Consider the following 13,549-nt stretch of genomic DNA (forward strand, 5'->3'; position numbering starts at 1 on the left):
TTTATTTTTGATTTTCCTTTGCACTAACCATAAGCTCGTTGATGTGTCATGCCAGGCTTTTAGTTATTGAAAGCTTGCTTATCTCCATTGTTGCAGGACTTTACTTTAACCTTTGTGCGCAAAAGTTTTACATGTATCTACGTGCTAGCTACAACTCTCTCTACCTTTCTGTGTGGTGACAAACCCACTTCAAGCATTTTACTGCCACTTACAGGGCAGGAGGGATAAATGTTGTTTATTACTCTTGTTAAATATAGTGTTATTAAAATTGGGTACCGGTAACTCTGCGATTTGAAAATTGCATTTTGTTAAATTGTGATTATATTGCAAACGCAATGCATCTCCTAGCCCTACTATTTCCTCAGGTGAAAGCCTTTTACTATCTGTTTTTCTATGATCAGCTGAGTTCAGCTAGACTGGAGCCTAACAGGAGTAAATGTAACATAACTGAATAAAAATTTTAATGGATTCTACATAACTGGAAGTTAATTTGATCTATTTGTCTTGTAAAGTTGCATAAAGTGATGGTTGCTTGGAGGTTATGCTGTGCACATTAGATGAATTGAATAGAACATCATGTTTTTATTTTTCCTGCAAGAAGATTGTGCAATAGGATTCTTCAGTGTCCTTCACTTTTGTTTGCCGTGTGCTGCACCAAAAGCTGCTAATGACGTATTCACTGCTTTTCTGCTGAAACTCAAGTGTTAGCAGCCATCTTTATAAAGTATACACTGCTACTATTAAAAAAACAAAACAAAAAAAACTATATATTAATGTGACACATTGAATTTCAGTTTAGTGTATTTGACAGCTTTGGAAACTCCTTTTCCTACTTTTTTCTGTAAAACTGAGCAACTTGGGGTTTCAAACTGCTTCTTATGTCCTTAAAAAACTACAAATTAAAGCAGGAAATAAATTTATTAACAGAAGTTGAACCCATATCTACTTTTAAAGCTCTAGTAAACCTTGTTTCTATGTTACCTGTGTAAATCCACTGAGTAAATGGCTACTGTACTTTGCTCTTGTAGTAAGGTCTTCTAATGGGAAAGAAATAATACAAAGCAAAATCTTTCCTCTGCCGTCCTTCAAGCAGAGCAACCACTGCTGCACAGGTTATGATTATAATTGGAGAGCTCCAACTGTGCCTTTTTTTTAGATTATGTTACCTTCAAACTCACTAAGGCTCTTTTTTTTCACTTCTTGCCAATCTTTTTGCTGACCTTGTCTAGAAATAGTGATTGCTAATTCTAATTCTGAAATATCTTAAAAATCAGAACTCATATTTGAGAACGGCATCACATCCAACTCTACTTGGGGAGAAATCCTTGAGCTTTCTGTGCTGTCATGAGCTGTGATGATGTAAACTATTTCAAGCTATATAGGAAAATCACAATGCTTCCTCTCTTTGTGTTATTGCATCATTGAAACCATGCAGTATGTTCAAACAGATGTTGAGTCCAATGATTGTGATTTATTTAGATAGAAATAACGGAAACAGATGAGATTAGGTTGTGTCTATTGGTACGTGCCTTATGAGAATATGTTCTGTTGGTTTTTAAAGTTGGGGTTGGTGAGGACTTATGACTGTTTTAAATCTGACTCTAGAGGGTGTTTCCTGTTGGTTTTCTAAACTGACTTATTTGGAGTATTTCTGGTGTAAGGGATTGGTGAACGACAAAATGCATTTAGTTATCCTATCACCAAATGCTTGTTGAGAATAAAAAATTGCTGCAAAGATGAACATTTTAAGGAACTGGGTTTAAACAGATAGAAAAAATGTATTCATTTGGAAGGCTGGTGAAGATTCTGATTCATCCAGGTCATTTTCATTCCAAAAAAGTTTCAAAACAATCCACTGAAATTGGTTTCCAAGTTTGAAGACATTTCACTTCCCATCCCATTCAAAATTCCTTCCTGCTATCATTTAAACCCTCCACCCCCATGCAGGGGACAAAACATCTCGTCTGGGCAGCTAAGCCAACAATTGCCCATAACGACCCCCCTTTCAGAGGCATAGCCCAGTATATTATATTGCAGGCTAACAAAGAACCCATAATGACTCCCCATTTCTAAGGGGTGCAATGTTTGGCTTAGAATGTTTTCTAAGCCAAAACAAGTTTTTGGGGGTACTCTATAAAGCTTCAAACTCAACGCCAATTCTGACATTTTGAATTGAAAAAACTTCCTGGATGGGAAGCAAAATGTCTTCAAACTTGGAAACCAAGTCCAGTAGATTGTTTTTTTACTTTTTTGGAATTCATTTGGAATAATAAACAGAACTTAACTGCACTGTTTCTTGTTTACTTCTTTTAACACATTTAAAGATTTAATTCAGTAGTTGTGTTTCCATTAATCACTGAATTTCACCAGTGTAATTATGAAAATAAATTAGCTAAAATTGAAACGTTTTTAATATACAAAAAAGAAACTCATGTTTTTTAAAACAGTTTTTATGCTATGATTAGGTGGTTTTACGTGCTTTTCAAAAGTCTGATATTTCCTAAAACTGCACTGGAAACACTTTTTTGGCATCAAACGAGTCACGTGATCTGCAGCTGGACCTTATTGCCTCATTAAAAGACAAAGATGAAGACGGAAAGCAGTTGGAGAATGATGGCGTGAATTATTTGGATTGGAGTTGGAATATTTTTTACCTTTAGTTTATGAAGATGAACGCAATGAGTGCTAGAGCTGTGTTTGAAATAAGGAAATACCTCATTTGTTTACATCGACTGCTGCCATGCTGTCTTCAAGAGTTATCACGTGAACATAAACGCAGTTTAATTGCATTTCTTATTTCATGGGAACACAGCAATTGCAAAAAAATGCTTTATTGAAATAAGCAGAATATTGACATAGCCTTGCACAAATTTGTAATGGAAATGCAGCTTATGGCACTTAATTTGAACCAGTATATAATTAGATTGTATTGTCTTTATGTGTCCTATAGCTCTGGTAATGTTATCCATACAGTATATCTGTTGTTTTAACAGAGTTGGAGCAAACACTAGACATGACAGGACTATATTTTAAGGGAAATTCCTCATTTCAAACAATGTTATTCTATGTTGTTGTTTTTATCTTTATAGGATAATACAGGCCATTTAACAAGCATCATTTAGCAAGTAAATCCTTCCTGCAGTCAGCCGCTTAATAGTGATGTCAGTCAGCTTGTAACAGTAGTTTAAAAATGCTGCTACTTTAAGATTAATGAAGCTGTTTTACTTTCTGAACCATGTGTATTTTGGAGTAAAATTTCCAATCAAAGTTTTCTTTTTTGTGAGTGAAGAAAAAGTGCGGTGTCCCTCATTTAGCAAGCTGACTGGAAGTACTCCTCAGTAGATGGGTAATGTGCACCACTGGATTATCAAATCCAAAAGGGTTTCTATTCAGCACTTTCTCTGGCATCTCATTAAAAGTACTTCAGATTGTAGGGCATGGTTATGGAAGAAAGAAACTGGGATTTGGAAACTCTAACCTGTCAGGGTATTCTGAATATAATCGTATAAGAAAGAGAAAAAAAAAACAACTTTTTAAACAAAATAGATTTTCTTAGCTTCTCTGTAACAGAAAAGCTTGTCAACCCCTCTAAGACACTGAGAGCTCACTGAGGTCTGAACAGTTAACCTTTAAAAGTGTTGAAGGATCAACAAGACTTCAGGGGCAATCAGCTAAACAGTCATCAGGTGCAAGGATGATGGTGGGCAGTGAGTGTGGGATAGTTTGGATGGTGAACGTCTGGAAGGATGAGCTGGTTTGGTGTCTCTGTGTCAAAACTGGCTGAAAACATGTTTTTACTCATTCCCTGCATTGTTGGTTCTTTCAGACATTTGGCCTGGCTGTCTTTAGCCAGTAATCTCTTTCTCTCTCTCATCCCACTCTACACCTCCTTCACACTGTTTTTCTGCAGACTGTGCTCCGTCCTCTCACTGTGGATGTTCTTTCAAGCTGCAATTCTCCACTCTCATTTGTAACTGCATGCATGTGCCGTGTCCTTAAAAGCTTTCTCCAATACGTTGGAGGAAAAGTCTGCTTTTTGTTTCGCTTTTCTTTTCCGCTGCATATTTCTTGCACCACACTGATCTGGTTATATTATTATAATTCATCATAGTGCTTTGAACTACTTTTTTTCTTTTACATAAAAGAGGTCTATGTTGTCCACAGAACAGGTTTTATGCTCTCTTAACAGCCCAGTAAATTATAATATTCATAGGGCTTCAATCACAGTCTCTCACAGTAACACTGCTGTTTCTGGAGGATGATTGACTCAAAGGGCTAGCAGATGTATCAGAAAGAAAAAGATGGTAGAAGTGTGGGTTGAGAGATGTATAGTAATTTAATAAATCTTAGTTCTTTTTCTCACTATTTGAAATATGTAAATAAATAGAAACGTATTAACATGATTTCTTGTATTGGTAGGGCTATCAGGGCTCAGTCAAATGATTAAAGACTTTGTGCTATCTCTATGTACAAAAAAATGGTACATTTTTATCACTTGTTTGTTTGTATTTATAGTATTTTAGAGTGCAGCACTATTCCCATGTGGTTAGAGATAGCTGTAAGATCTCTTTTCCACACACACACACACACACACACACACACACACACAAACACTCTCGTCTTGCTATATGTAGTGAGGACCATCTGTTGACTTCCATTGAGTTTCAGTCATTTTTAACCCTTTAAATGCCCTAACACTAACAATAACCCTAAACCTAACCATTACAAACTCTAACCAAATTGAAATCTTAGCCCTAAACCTAACCGTTTGTAAAAATGTTCTCACTCCAAAGGTTAAAAACTGAAACAAGTCCTTGCTCTTATTTTAAAATAAAGGCATTCGTTATGTGCCACTGTCTTCATGTGGTTCTTTCATTAACTTCCATTCATTTTGTATTCATTTCTATTGTGTAACCTAGACTCCTACCCTAACTTTAACAGTTACAAACACATACCGGTACCTAAACCTAACTGCAGGAGCAGATTATGAATTTCTGTATTCCAAATGTTTGGGTCACATGATCTGTCAGCTGTCTATATAGGTAGGATCCGGTGTTGATTAGGACAGGTGTGTTCCACCCGAAAGGGGAAAACAGTTTTTGACCACAACGCAATATTAACCTGACGCAATGCTACCGCTATTGAAGTGAATGCTATGTGAATCGCTGAAACTATTGATGCTGTGTTATTGTCAACAAGTTAGAGGAATGACTTATGGTACAAAGGAAATATGATAATTATTGCAGAATCATGGAAATAAATGCACTAACATCAAGGACAGCTCTCATTTCAATTAAGCGGCTAAGTGATCGGCGTGTCAACTTTACCCCGGTGTACCGACTCAGGGGCTTAAAGGTTTGGCTTAGTCTCTTCACTAACCTAAACTGAATTTGCACTATAAGCTGATCATGATCTTTCATAAAGGCATAACTTCTTCTAACGGCAACCAAGGGGGGATCATTCATGTAGGTTTAAAGATTGAGCTATTTTGCAAATAGGATTTTGTAAACTTTTTAGTCTTTGAATGTGCAAAGCTGGCAGATAGCTAAAGACCTGGAGCTGTAATTGCTGCAGAATATATTTCTAGAAGGTGTTCACTCAGAGAGCTGTATACAAATGCCCATCCACAGTTTGAAACCCATGTGTAATTTTCCTTCACTTTCACAATTCTACACTAGGGTCTTCATAGTCTTCATTACTCTACAGGCATTCTTAGGATACTGTATGACTTAGACTGCATGTCACAGCAATCATATCCCCACAATCACAAGTACTAATCTTGAAAAATATAAGGATGCAACTAACGATTATTACTCAAATCGATTAATTTGTCGATTATTTTTTTCAATTAATCGATTAATAATCGGAGAGAAAAAGCTTCCTTAACGAAGACTTTTTAGGAAATGAAACCAGGTGAAACTAAAACTTTTCCACTTGAGGAGATCAGGATAGAGCATATTGAGAGATGAAAAAGTATTAAAGGCAAAATGTTAAAGGTATATCGGAGGATTTTTGTGAAATTTCAAAAATTTTGAAAAGAATAGTAGAAAATAAAGATTCTGAAAATCCACCAATCTTTGTATTTTTTTTATTTTGGGTATTTTTTAGTGATCAAACTTATCATTTAGACAAATAATAAAAAATCTTATGACTAAAAGTGTATCACAATAACGATACACAATACGATAATTGCCCATCCCTATTCTATACCACTTTGTATTGGTCTGTTTTCTGATATACTAAAATACACATTTTGGTTTCTGCTGCTAAAGTGATAAAAAAAGGGATATTTATATCACTGCAAAACTTTAGAAGTTTAACATTCCAAAAGATGCCAAATGAAGAAAATGACTTTCATCCCAGTAAGCAGAAATAGTGGATCTTGCAGTGGATGTGATCTGTTTAGCTGGTTCTCTGCCACGCTTGGATTTATAAACAGCTTGGATTAAATTCAGAGAGAGGGGGAACTACAGATTAAACTAGAGCAGAGCTTCTCTCTGTTTTTCCTGCTTGCTAAACTGATAGACAAGCAGCTAAACTATATACTTAACAGATTTTGTGTAGCACTGAAATGTTTGTAATTTTTTTTTCAATCTTACAGGTGCTGGTCATAAAATTAGAATATCATGAAAAAGTAGATTGATTTCAGTAATTCCATTTAAAAAGTGAAACTTGTATATTATATTCATACATTACATACAAACTCATATATTTCAGATGTTTATTTTGTTTAATTTTGATGATTACAAATGACAACAAATGAAAATCTCAAATTCATCATATCAGAAAATTAGAATATTGTGAAAAGGTTCAAAATTGATGGCCCCTGGTGCCACACTCTAATCAGCTAATTAACTCAAACCACCTGCAAAAGCCTTTAAATGGTCTTTCAGTCTAGTTCTATAGGCTACACAATCATGGGGAAGACTGCTGACTTGACAGTCGTCCAAAAGACAACCATCGACACCTTGCACAAGGAGGGCAAGACACAAAAGGTCATCGCTAAAGAGGCTGGCTGTTCACAGAGCTCAGTGTCCAAGCACATTAATAGAGAGGCGAAGGGAAGGAAAAGATGTGGTCGAAAAAAGTGTACAAGCAAGAGAGATAACCGCACCCTGGAGAGGATTGTGAAACAAAACCCCTTCAAAAATGTGGGGGAGATTCACAAAGAGTGGACTGCAGCTGGAGTGAGTGCTTCAAGAACCACCACACACAGACGTATGAAAGACATGGGTTTCTGCTGTCGCATTCCTTGTGTCAAGCCACTCTTGAACCACAGACAGCGTCAGAAGCGTCTTGCCTGGGCTAAAGAGAAACAGGACTGGACTGCTGGTGAGTGGTCCAAAGTCATGTTCTCTGATGAAAGTAAATTTTGCATTTCCTTTGGAAATCAAGGTCCCAGAGTCTGGAGGAAAAGAAGAGAGGCACTTCATCCACGTTGCTTGAAGTCCAGTGTAAAGTTTCCACAGTCAGTGATGGTTTGGGGTGCCATGTCATCTGCTGGTGTTGGTCCATTGTGTTTTCTGAGGTCCAGGGTCAACGCAGCCACATACCAGGAAGTTTTAGAGCACTTCATGCTTCCTGCAGCTGACCAACTTTTTGGAGATGCAGATTTCATTTTCCAACAGGACTTGGCACCTGCACACAGTGCCAAAGCTACCAGTACCTGGTTGAAGGACCATGGTATCCCTGTTCTTAATTGGCCAGCAAACTCTCCTGACCTTAACCCCATAGAAAATCTATGGGGTATTGTGAAGAAGAAGATGCAATACACCAGACCCAACAATTCAGAAGAGCTAAAAGCCACTATTAGAGCAACCTGGGCTATCATAACACCTGAGCAGTGCCACAGACTGATCGACTCCATGCCACGCCGCATTGCTGCAGTAATACAGGCCAAAGGAGGCCCAACTAAATACTGAGTGCTGTACATGCTCATACTTTTCATGTTCATACTTTTCAGTTGGCCAACATTTCTATAAATCCTTTGTTTTTATTGGTCTTCAGTAATATTCTAATTTTCTGATATGATGAATTTGAGATTTTCATTTGTTGTCATTTGTAATCATCAAAATTAAACAAAATAAACATCTGAAATGTATGAGTTTGTATGTAATGTATGAATATAATATACAAGTTTCACTTTTTAAATGGAATTACTGAAATCAATCTACTTTTTCATGATATTCTAATTTTTTGACCAGCACCTGTATCTTATTATTTGAGCTTCTTTATTTCAAAGGATAGACTGTGTTGGTTAGATATACCTGTAAAATGACGTTCTCTCCAGAGAGACCATCTCCATCTGCTTGTGTTTGATATCATCTGAGCAGGTGGAGCTTCTGTGTGGGTTTAACTGCATGTCCATGAGCAGATCTATGAGAACAGCTTGTCACAAAAGATAGAAATAACAGATTTTCTTTACAGGCTAAACTAACAGTTGAAAAAGTAAATTTGGACTTTAGATTGTTTGCAGATTGTTAAGTTTGCTGCTGCCACTGATTTCAATAGATTCTTCATAGAAAACATCATTGGAATCTAGAGAAACGGAGTCTGATGAACTGTGTCATAAAAATGTTTTTACTTCAAACTTAATTTTTCGTTTTGGCTACTCTCACTGGGGTCAACATGTTGGATTCCTTGCCTGCATTTTTTTAATGTCCATTACTTGTTATGTTTCTATTTAAACCAGCAGGGTGTTGCAAAGCTTATCCTATAAATGTTGGAGAGCAGTGTATTTGTTCATTTTTGATAAATTTTCTCTATGCAAATAACCCCATAATATAAATAGTGAAATCTTAGGCTAAAAATCTTCACTAATAACACAAGTAAATCCACAAGCAGCCCCCAGGTGGAAATCGTGCAAGAACGTCCTGAGTTTATGACATCTGCTTTGTTCTGGAAGCAGTGACTCCTCTGCTCTCTGAAGACACCCAGGGGTCGTTAGTGGTTGTATATGACCCTTTGGCACACATAATAGCAAACACTTTCCACTGTTCAACTTAAAACTAAATTCATTGTGCAAAGTCAAATATAAATACTGCACTTAATTTAGAAGAAAAAATGCACAATCTCTTAAAATGCAATGATAAATTATTCAGTTAATTTTTTTTTCCATCAGTTTGTTCAATTTCAACAGGCCTCATGCCATTAGAACTTTGTTAATTTGCAAACCACAAGTTTTCTTTTCTATTGCTTCAATTTTGCTGCCAGATATCTTGGAAAGTTCTCAAATAAGGTTTTGCAAAAGACTGAAAAGCTCATAAGATGTTCTGTACTTATCTTTCAGTTCAACTTGGAGTAAAAAAATAAATAAATACTGCAGAAAGTAGGCTTGGATGACCTTCAACTCTCAAGCGTGAGTGGGTTGATACAGAGAGGATTGTGGGTGTTCAGAAATCTGCCTTTTGTTTTTAAGAACATCAATGGAACATTTTATATTTTCCCAATATGTCTTTTGATTAGGACTAAATATATGAACCATTTTAACAGGTCTTGTTTTTCTATGATATCACGTTACAGCATTTTATGCCTTTGTCAAATGAAGATTAATGAACGTGAGATATACATGAGGACAGAATTGTTGTATAAATAAACCAACATTGTTCACACGAAATGACCTGAATCTGACAAAAATGAGCAATAAATAGAAATTCCATAAAAATAAACAAATAAAAATAAGACATTGCTTTTCAATCAATATTTCATCAAAATGTTCATCAAAATGTTTTAAATGATAAACTCATGAAATAGGCCTGGATAAAAATATGGTTCCCCTAGAAAAGACACAAGACAATGTAACCAAAGTCAAATCTTAAATCAAGGTACTCGTACTTGTCGTCTACAGTTTAATCCCGTACCAGGTTGTTTAGGCAGTAATCTCAATAAAGACTTCTAGACTTCCTGCTCCTCAGACACCTCCCGAGGGTGGAGCCCAGGGGGCGTCCGAACAAGATGTCTGAGCCACCTCCGCTGTATCCTCTCAATGAGGAGGAGAAGCGGTCTACTCTGAGCCTCTCCTGGCTCAAGGTGTTGTCTTGAATCAAGGCATGTCCACTAATTAGCCTGGCAGGAGTCTTCAATCTTGTAATCAGTCATTGGGGCTAAATAAAGGGCTTCAGATACTCATAGTGCTGTTTGGTGACATGGTGTGTATCACACTCGACATGGACCAGAGGAAGTGAAATGAAGAGTTGTCTCAGGAGATTAGAAAGAAAATTATAGACAAGCATATGAAACGTAAAGACTGTATGATCTCTCTTACTCGTCTCTAACTGCATCTGCATATGTTATTCAGAAATTTAAGATCCATGGGACTGTAGCCAACCTCGGGGACGTAGCCCAGGAGAAAAATGTATGACAAATCAAAGAGACAAATAATATGAATGGTAACGAAAGAGCCCGGAAAAACTTCTAAAGAGATATAAGGTGATCTTTAAGCTCAAGGAAACATCAGTGTCAAATCACACCATCCGTCACTGTTTAAGCCAAAGAGGACTTAATGGGAGACTAACAAGGAAGATGCCATTGTTGAAGCAAATTATAAAAAGCCAGAGTGGAATTTGTCTGGGAGAATCTTCTATGGACAGATGAGAATGGCATGAAAATGTATGCCTATGCACATCAGCTCTATGTTCACAGATGATATCAAGAAAAGAACACGGTTCCTACTGTGGAACATGGAGGAGGCTTTGTTATGTTCTGGAGCTTCTTTGCTTCATCAGACACAGGGTGCCTTGAATCTCTGCAGGGTAAAATTAAATTTGAAGACTATCAATGGATTCTAGAGAGAAATGCGCAGCTCAGTATCAGAAAGCTTGGTTTCAGTTGCAGGTCATTGGTCTTCAACAGAATAATAACCCAAAACACAGCTAAAAAACACCAATAAATGACCAAGAGGAAAATAATGGACTACTCTGAAGTGGCCTTCTATCAACCCTGATCTAAATCCTATTGAGCACCTTTGGAAGGAGCTGAAACATGCCGTATGGAAAACGTACTTTTCAAACCAACTGGAGCAGTTTGCTCAATCTTCTTAACCATGGTTGAAAAGCAATTTTTGACTGACGTTTAATACTTCATAGAATTGTATTTATTAGTTCTTTTGTAAGATTAAAGTTATTTTGGTGACCATTGTGGGTTTTTCATTCATTAAACAAAGGGGAACCAACATCTTTGTCTATATGTATATGTTCATTTCTGCCTTCTCCATCTTGTCTCCTCAAGGTCGGTGTGCTTGTATATGTATCTGACTATGTCTTACATCTCCATGGATACAATATTTGACTGGTACATCACTGTGGAAGTGTTGTTCATCCACATTTCCTGCATTTCTCTCATACATTTTTCCCCCACCCATTCTTTCTGCACAGCAACAAGCTCAACTCGGCTAGAGGATTTGAGTTATCTGGACAACCAAAGGGCCACAGGGCACCGGGGCTCCGTCCGGAAGCACAACACAGCTGGACGTACAAGTGATGACTCTAAAGGTATTTTCTGCTTTCATCTCAAGGAACCATTTTCAGTTTTTACCTTTAGTAGGCTGCAAAACATAACAAGAAGGAAAGTTAAATTATCCAGCCTCAAACAGTGTGAACTCTTTCCTCCCCATATGTGCAGGACGACTGGTGCCATTCAAACAAGCAGACATAATGCTAAAACCACTGCTGTTCGAAGTCCCTGGCGTCACTGCAGAAACGCCTTTTGTTGGCCGAGACTGGCTATTTGCACGGCTGGAGGAGGTCTTGAGGAAAACAAGCACTTGTGAGGGCCGTGGGGCTGTCATAGTGGGGAACGCTGGATCAGGAAAGACTGCCATCATCTGGCGGCTTGTAACGCTCAGCTGCCATGGGATGCGAACGCCACAGGGAGGTCCTAGCGACCCCCAAAGCCCCAAATCCTCCCCTAAATGTAAGATTTGAAAGATCTTGAAACATGTGTAGCTCTTGAGCTGAATTCACACATTGTGCTACAGTGAAGTCAAATTCTTGTTAGTTACTGGAAAAAAGTTTTTGAAAAGTAGTCAGCAACTGGGTCACACAATCTTCTTTCAAGTTCTCCCCTGAGGTTTATCTACTGATTGCAGTTTTGTAAGAGAGGGAAAATTTTTTTTATTTTATTTTTTTCTTCCCATGAGTGACACTGAAAATGCTCTTTGTCTGAAAAACATGAAGCTATACCTCTTATGCGGGTTTGTTTGTGAACATAAGTGCATGCTGCATGCTGTGAAGTGCTTGAAAATCTTTGAGGAAATGATGGTGAACATGCCATTATAGAAATAGGAGGGAACAAACTCTGTTTTTTTTATGGGTTTTGCTTTCAGGTCTGAGTATTGAAAGATTAAAGGATAAAAACAAACCAGCTCTGATAAGGCATATATATTTCAGCACTGCTGCATTATTTACTTATATCTCTACTGTATGTTGTCATTTCATTCCAAGTTGAACAAAAGATAAATTATTGCATTGGAGCAGTTCAGTGTGCAGGATTCTAGAGTCTGTGATAAAAGTATTTTTTCTTCATTCTGTCATTTCACTTTAGCTTCCAGGTAAAGGAAAAATACTTTCAGCATACTGGCTTTTGTACTGAGTTATGTATTTGTTTTACTAATATTATTGATGGCAGGTCTGCATTCCTAATGTTGGTTGTGCTCATTGCAGCTGGAGACAGGCAGGGAAAAGCAGCCTCAAACCAGAGCTCTGCTGCAGGAGCAAGCGATAATGTGGGACAGAGGAAGGAGGCTGTGAAAAGCCTAGCTGCCAAGGTAATAGGGAAAACACACATGTGCATTTACATTTTGATTTTGATTGAATAAATCAAAATTCCTCATGACCCTGTTCTAAAACATACAATATATAGCATTGACAATTTTATAGAAGATAAATAAGTTGTTACTATATATATATATAAATATATAAAAGAAAAAAGAACTATGCAAAATAAGATGTTCTAAGTAACTGTAACTAGGGGATTATGTATTTATTTAAAAAGATTAGGACATTTGGACCAAGAATCATTGTTATTAAAGCGTTTAGACACATGCAAAAAAAAATAAAAAATATTAAACTGAATCCTGAAAATAACACACCAGTAGAGGAGGCTAGGTGTAATATGATCATACTTTTTCTTTCCTCTTGGAGTGTTAGCTGCTTCCTTATGAATAAAAGGCAGATGCTCATAAGCCTGTACATATTGGGTAAGATGAAATATTTGTCGATTCACTCAAGGATAAAGAATAAAAGCAAAGTTCTTCCAGGAAAGGACATTTCCTACTTCCAGAGAGTGAAACTGCGGAGCTCCCAGAAAGACTTTATAGGCCTCTCCTCCTGCAGCATAGCCACTTAATGTACTAGGTCATCACACAAGAAAAAAAAAAGTGCTGCCTGGAATCCTGTATGGATCAAGAACAAGATGTAAGAACTCCTAAACCAGAGTTGGACGATAAGAGTAAGGCCAGTTTTATTTCAGCACTAGGTGCAAAATGCCCAAAACCCTTTCGTTCCTTGGTGTAAACTGCCCTTCAATAATGACAGATTGAGAGAAATAAATA

General features: G+C 37.2%; 1 protein-coding gene across 2 annotated transcripts in view; it reads left to right on the top strand.

The window, feature by feature from the left end:
* The window catches only part of LOC119771867 (protein TANC1-like), a 54,906-nt gene that overhangs the window by 14,470 nt on the left and 26,887 nt on the right, over nucleotides 1–13,549 (top strand). For both annotated transcript variants that reach the window (XM_038268061.1, XM_038268062.1), the window contains exons 8-10: nucleotides 11,373–11,489; nucleotides 11,620–11,910; nucleotides 12,660–12,763. In XM_038268061.1, the coding sequence (XP_038123989.1) occupies nucleotides 11,373–11,489; nucleotides 11,620–11,910; nucleotides 12,660–12,763 (512 nt within the window). The remainder of the gene's footprint in view (nucleotides 1–11,372; nucleotides 11,490–11,619; nucleotides 11,911–12,659; nucleotides 12,764–13,549) is intronic.

This window comes from Cyprinodon tularosa, unplaced genomic scaffold, assembly GCF_016077235.1.
Source record: "Cyprinodon tularosa strain WSP-4 unplaced genomic scaffold, ASM1607723v1 ctg691, whole genome shotgun sequence".
NCBI lineage: Eukaryota > Metazoa > Chordata > Actinopteri > Cyprinodontiformes > Cyprinodontidae > Cyprinodon > Cyprinodon tularosa.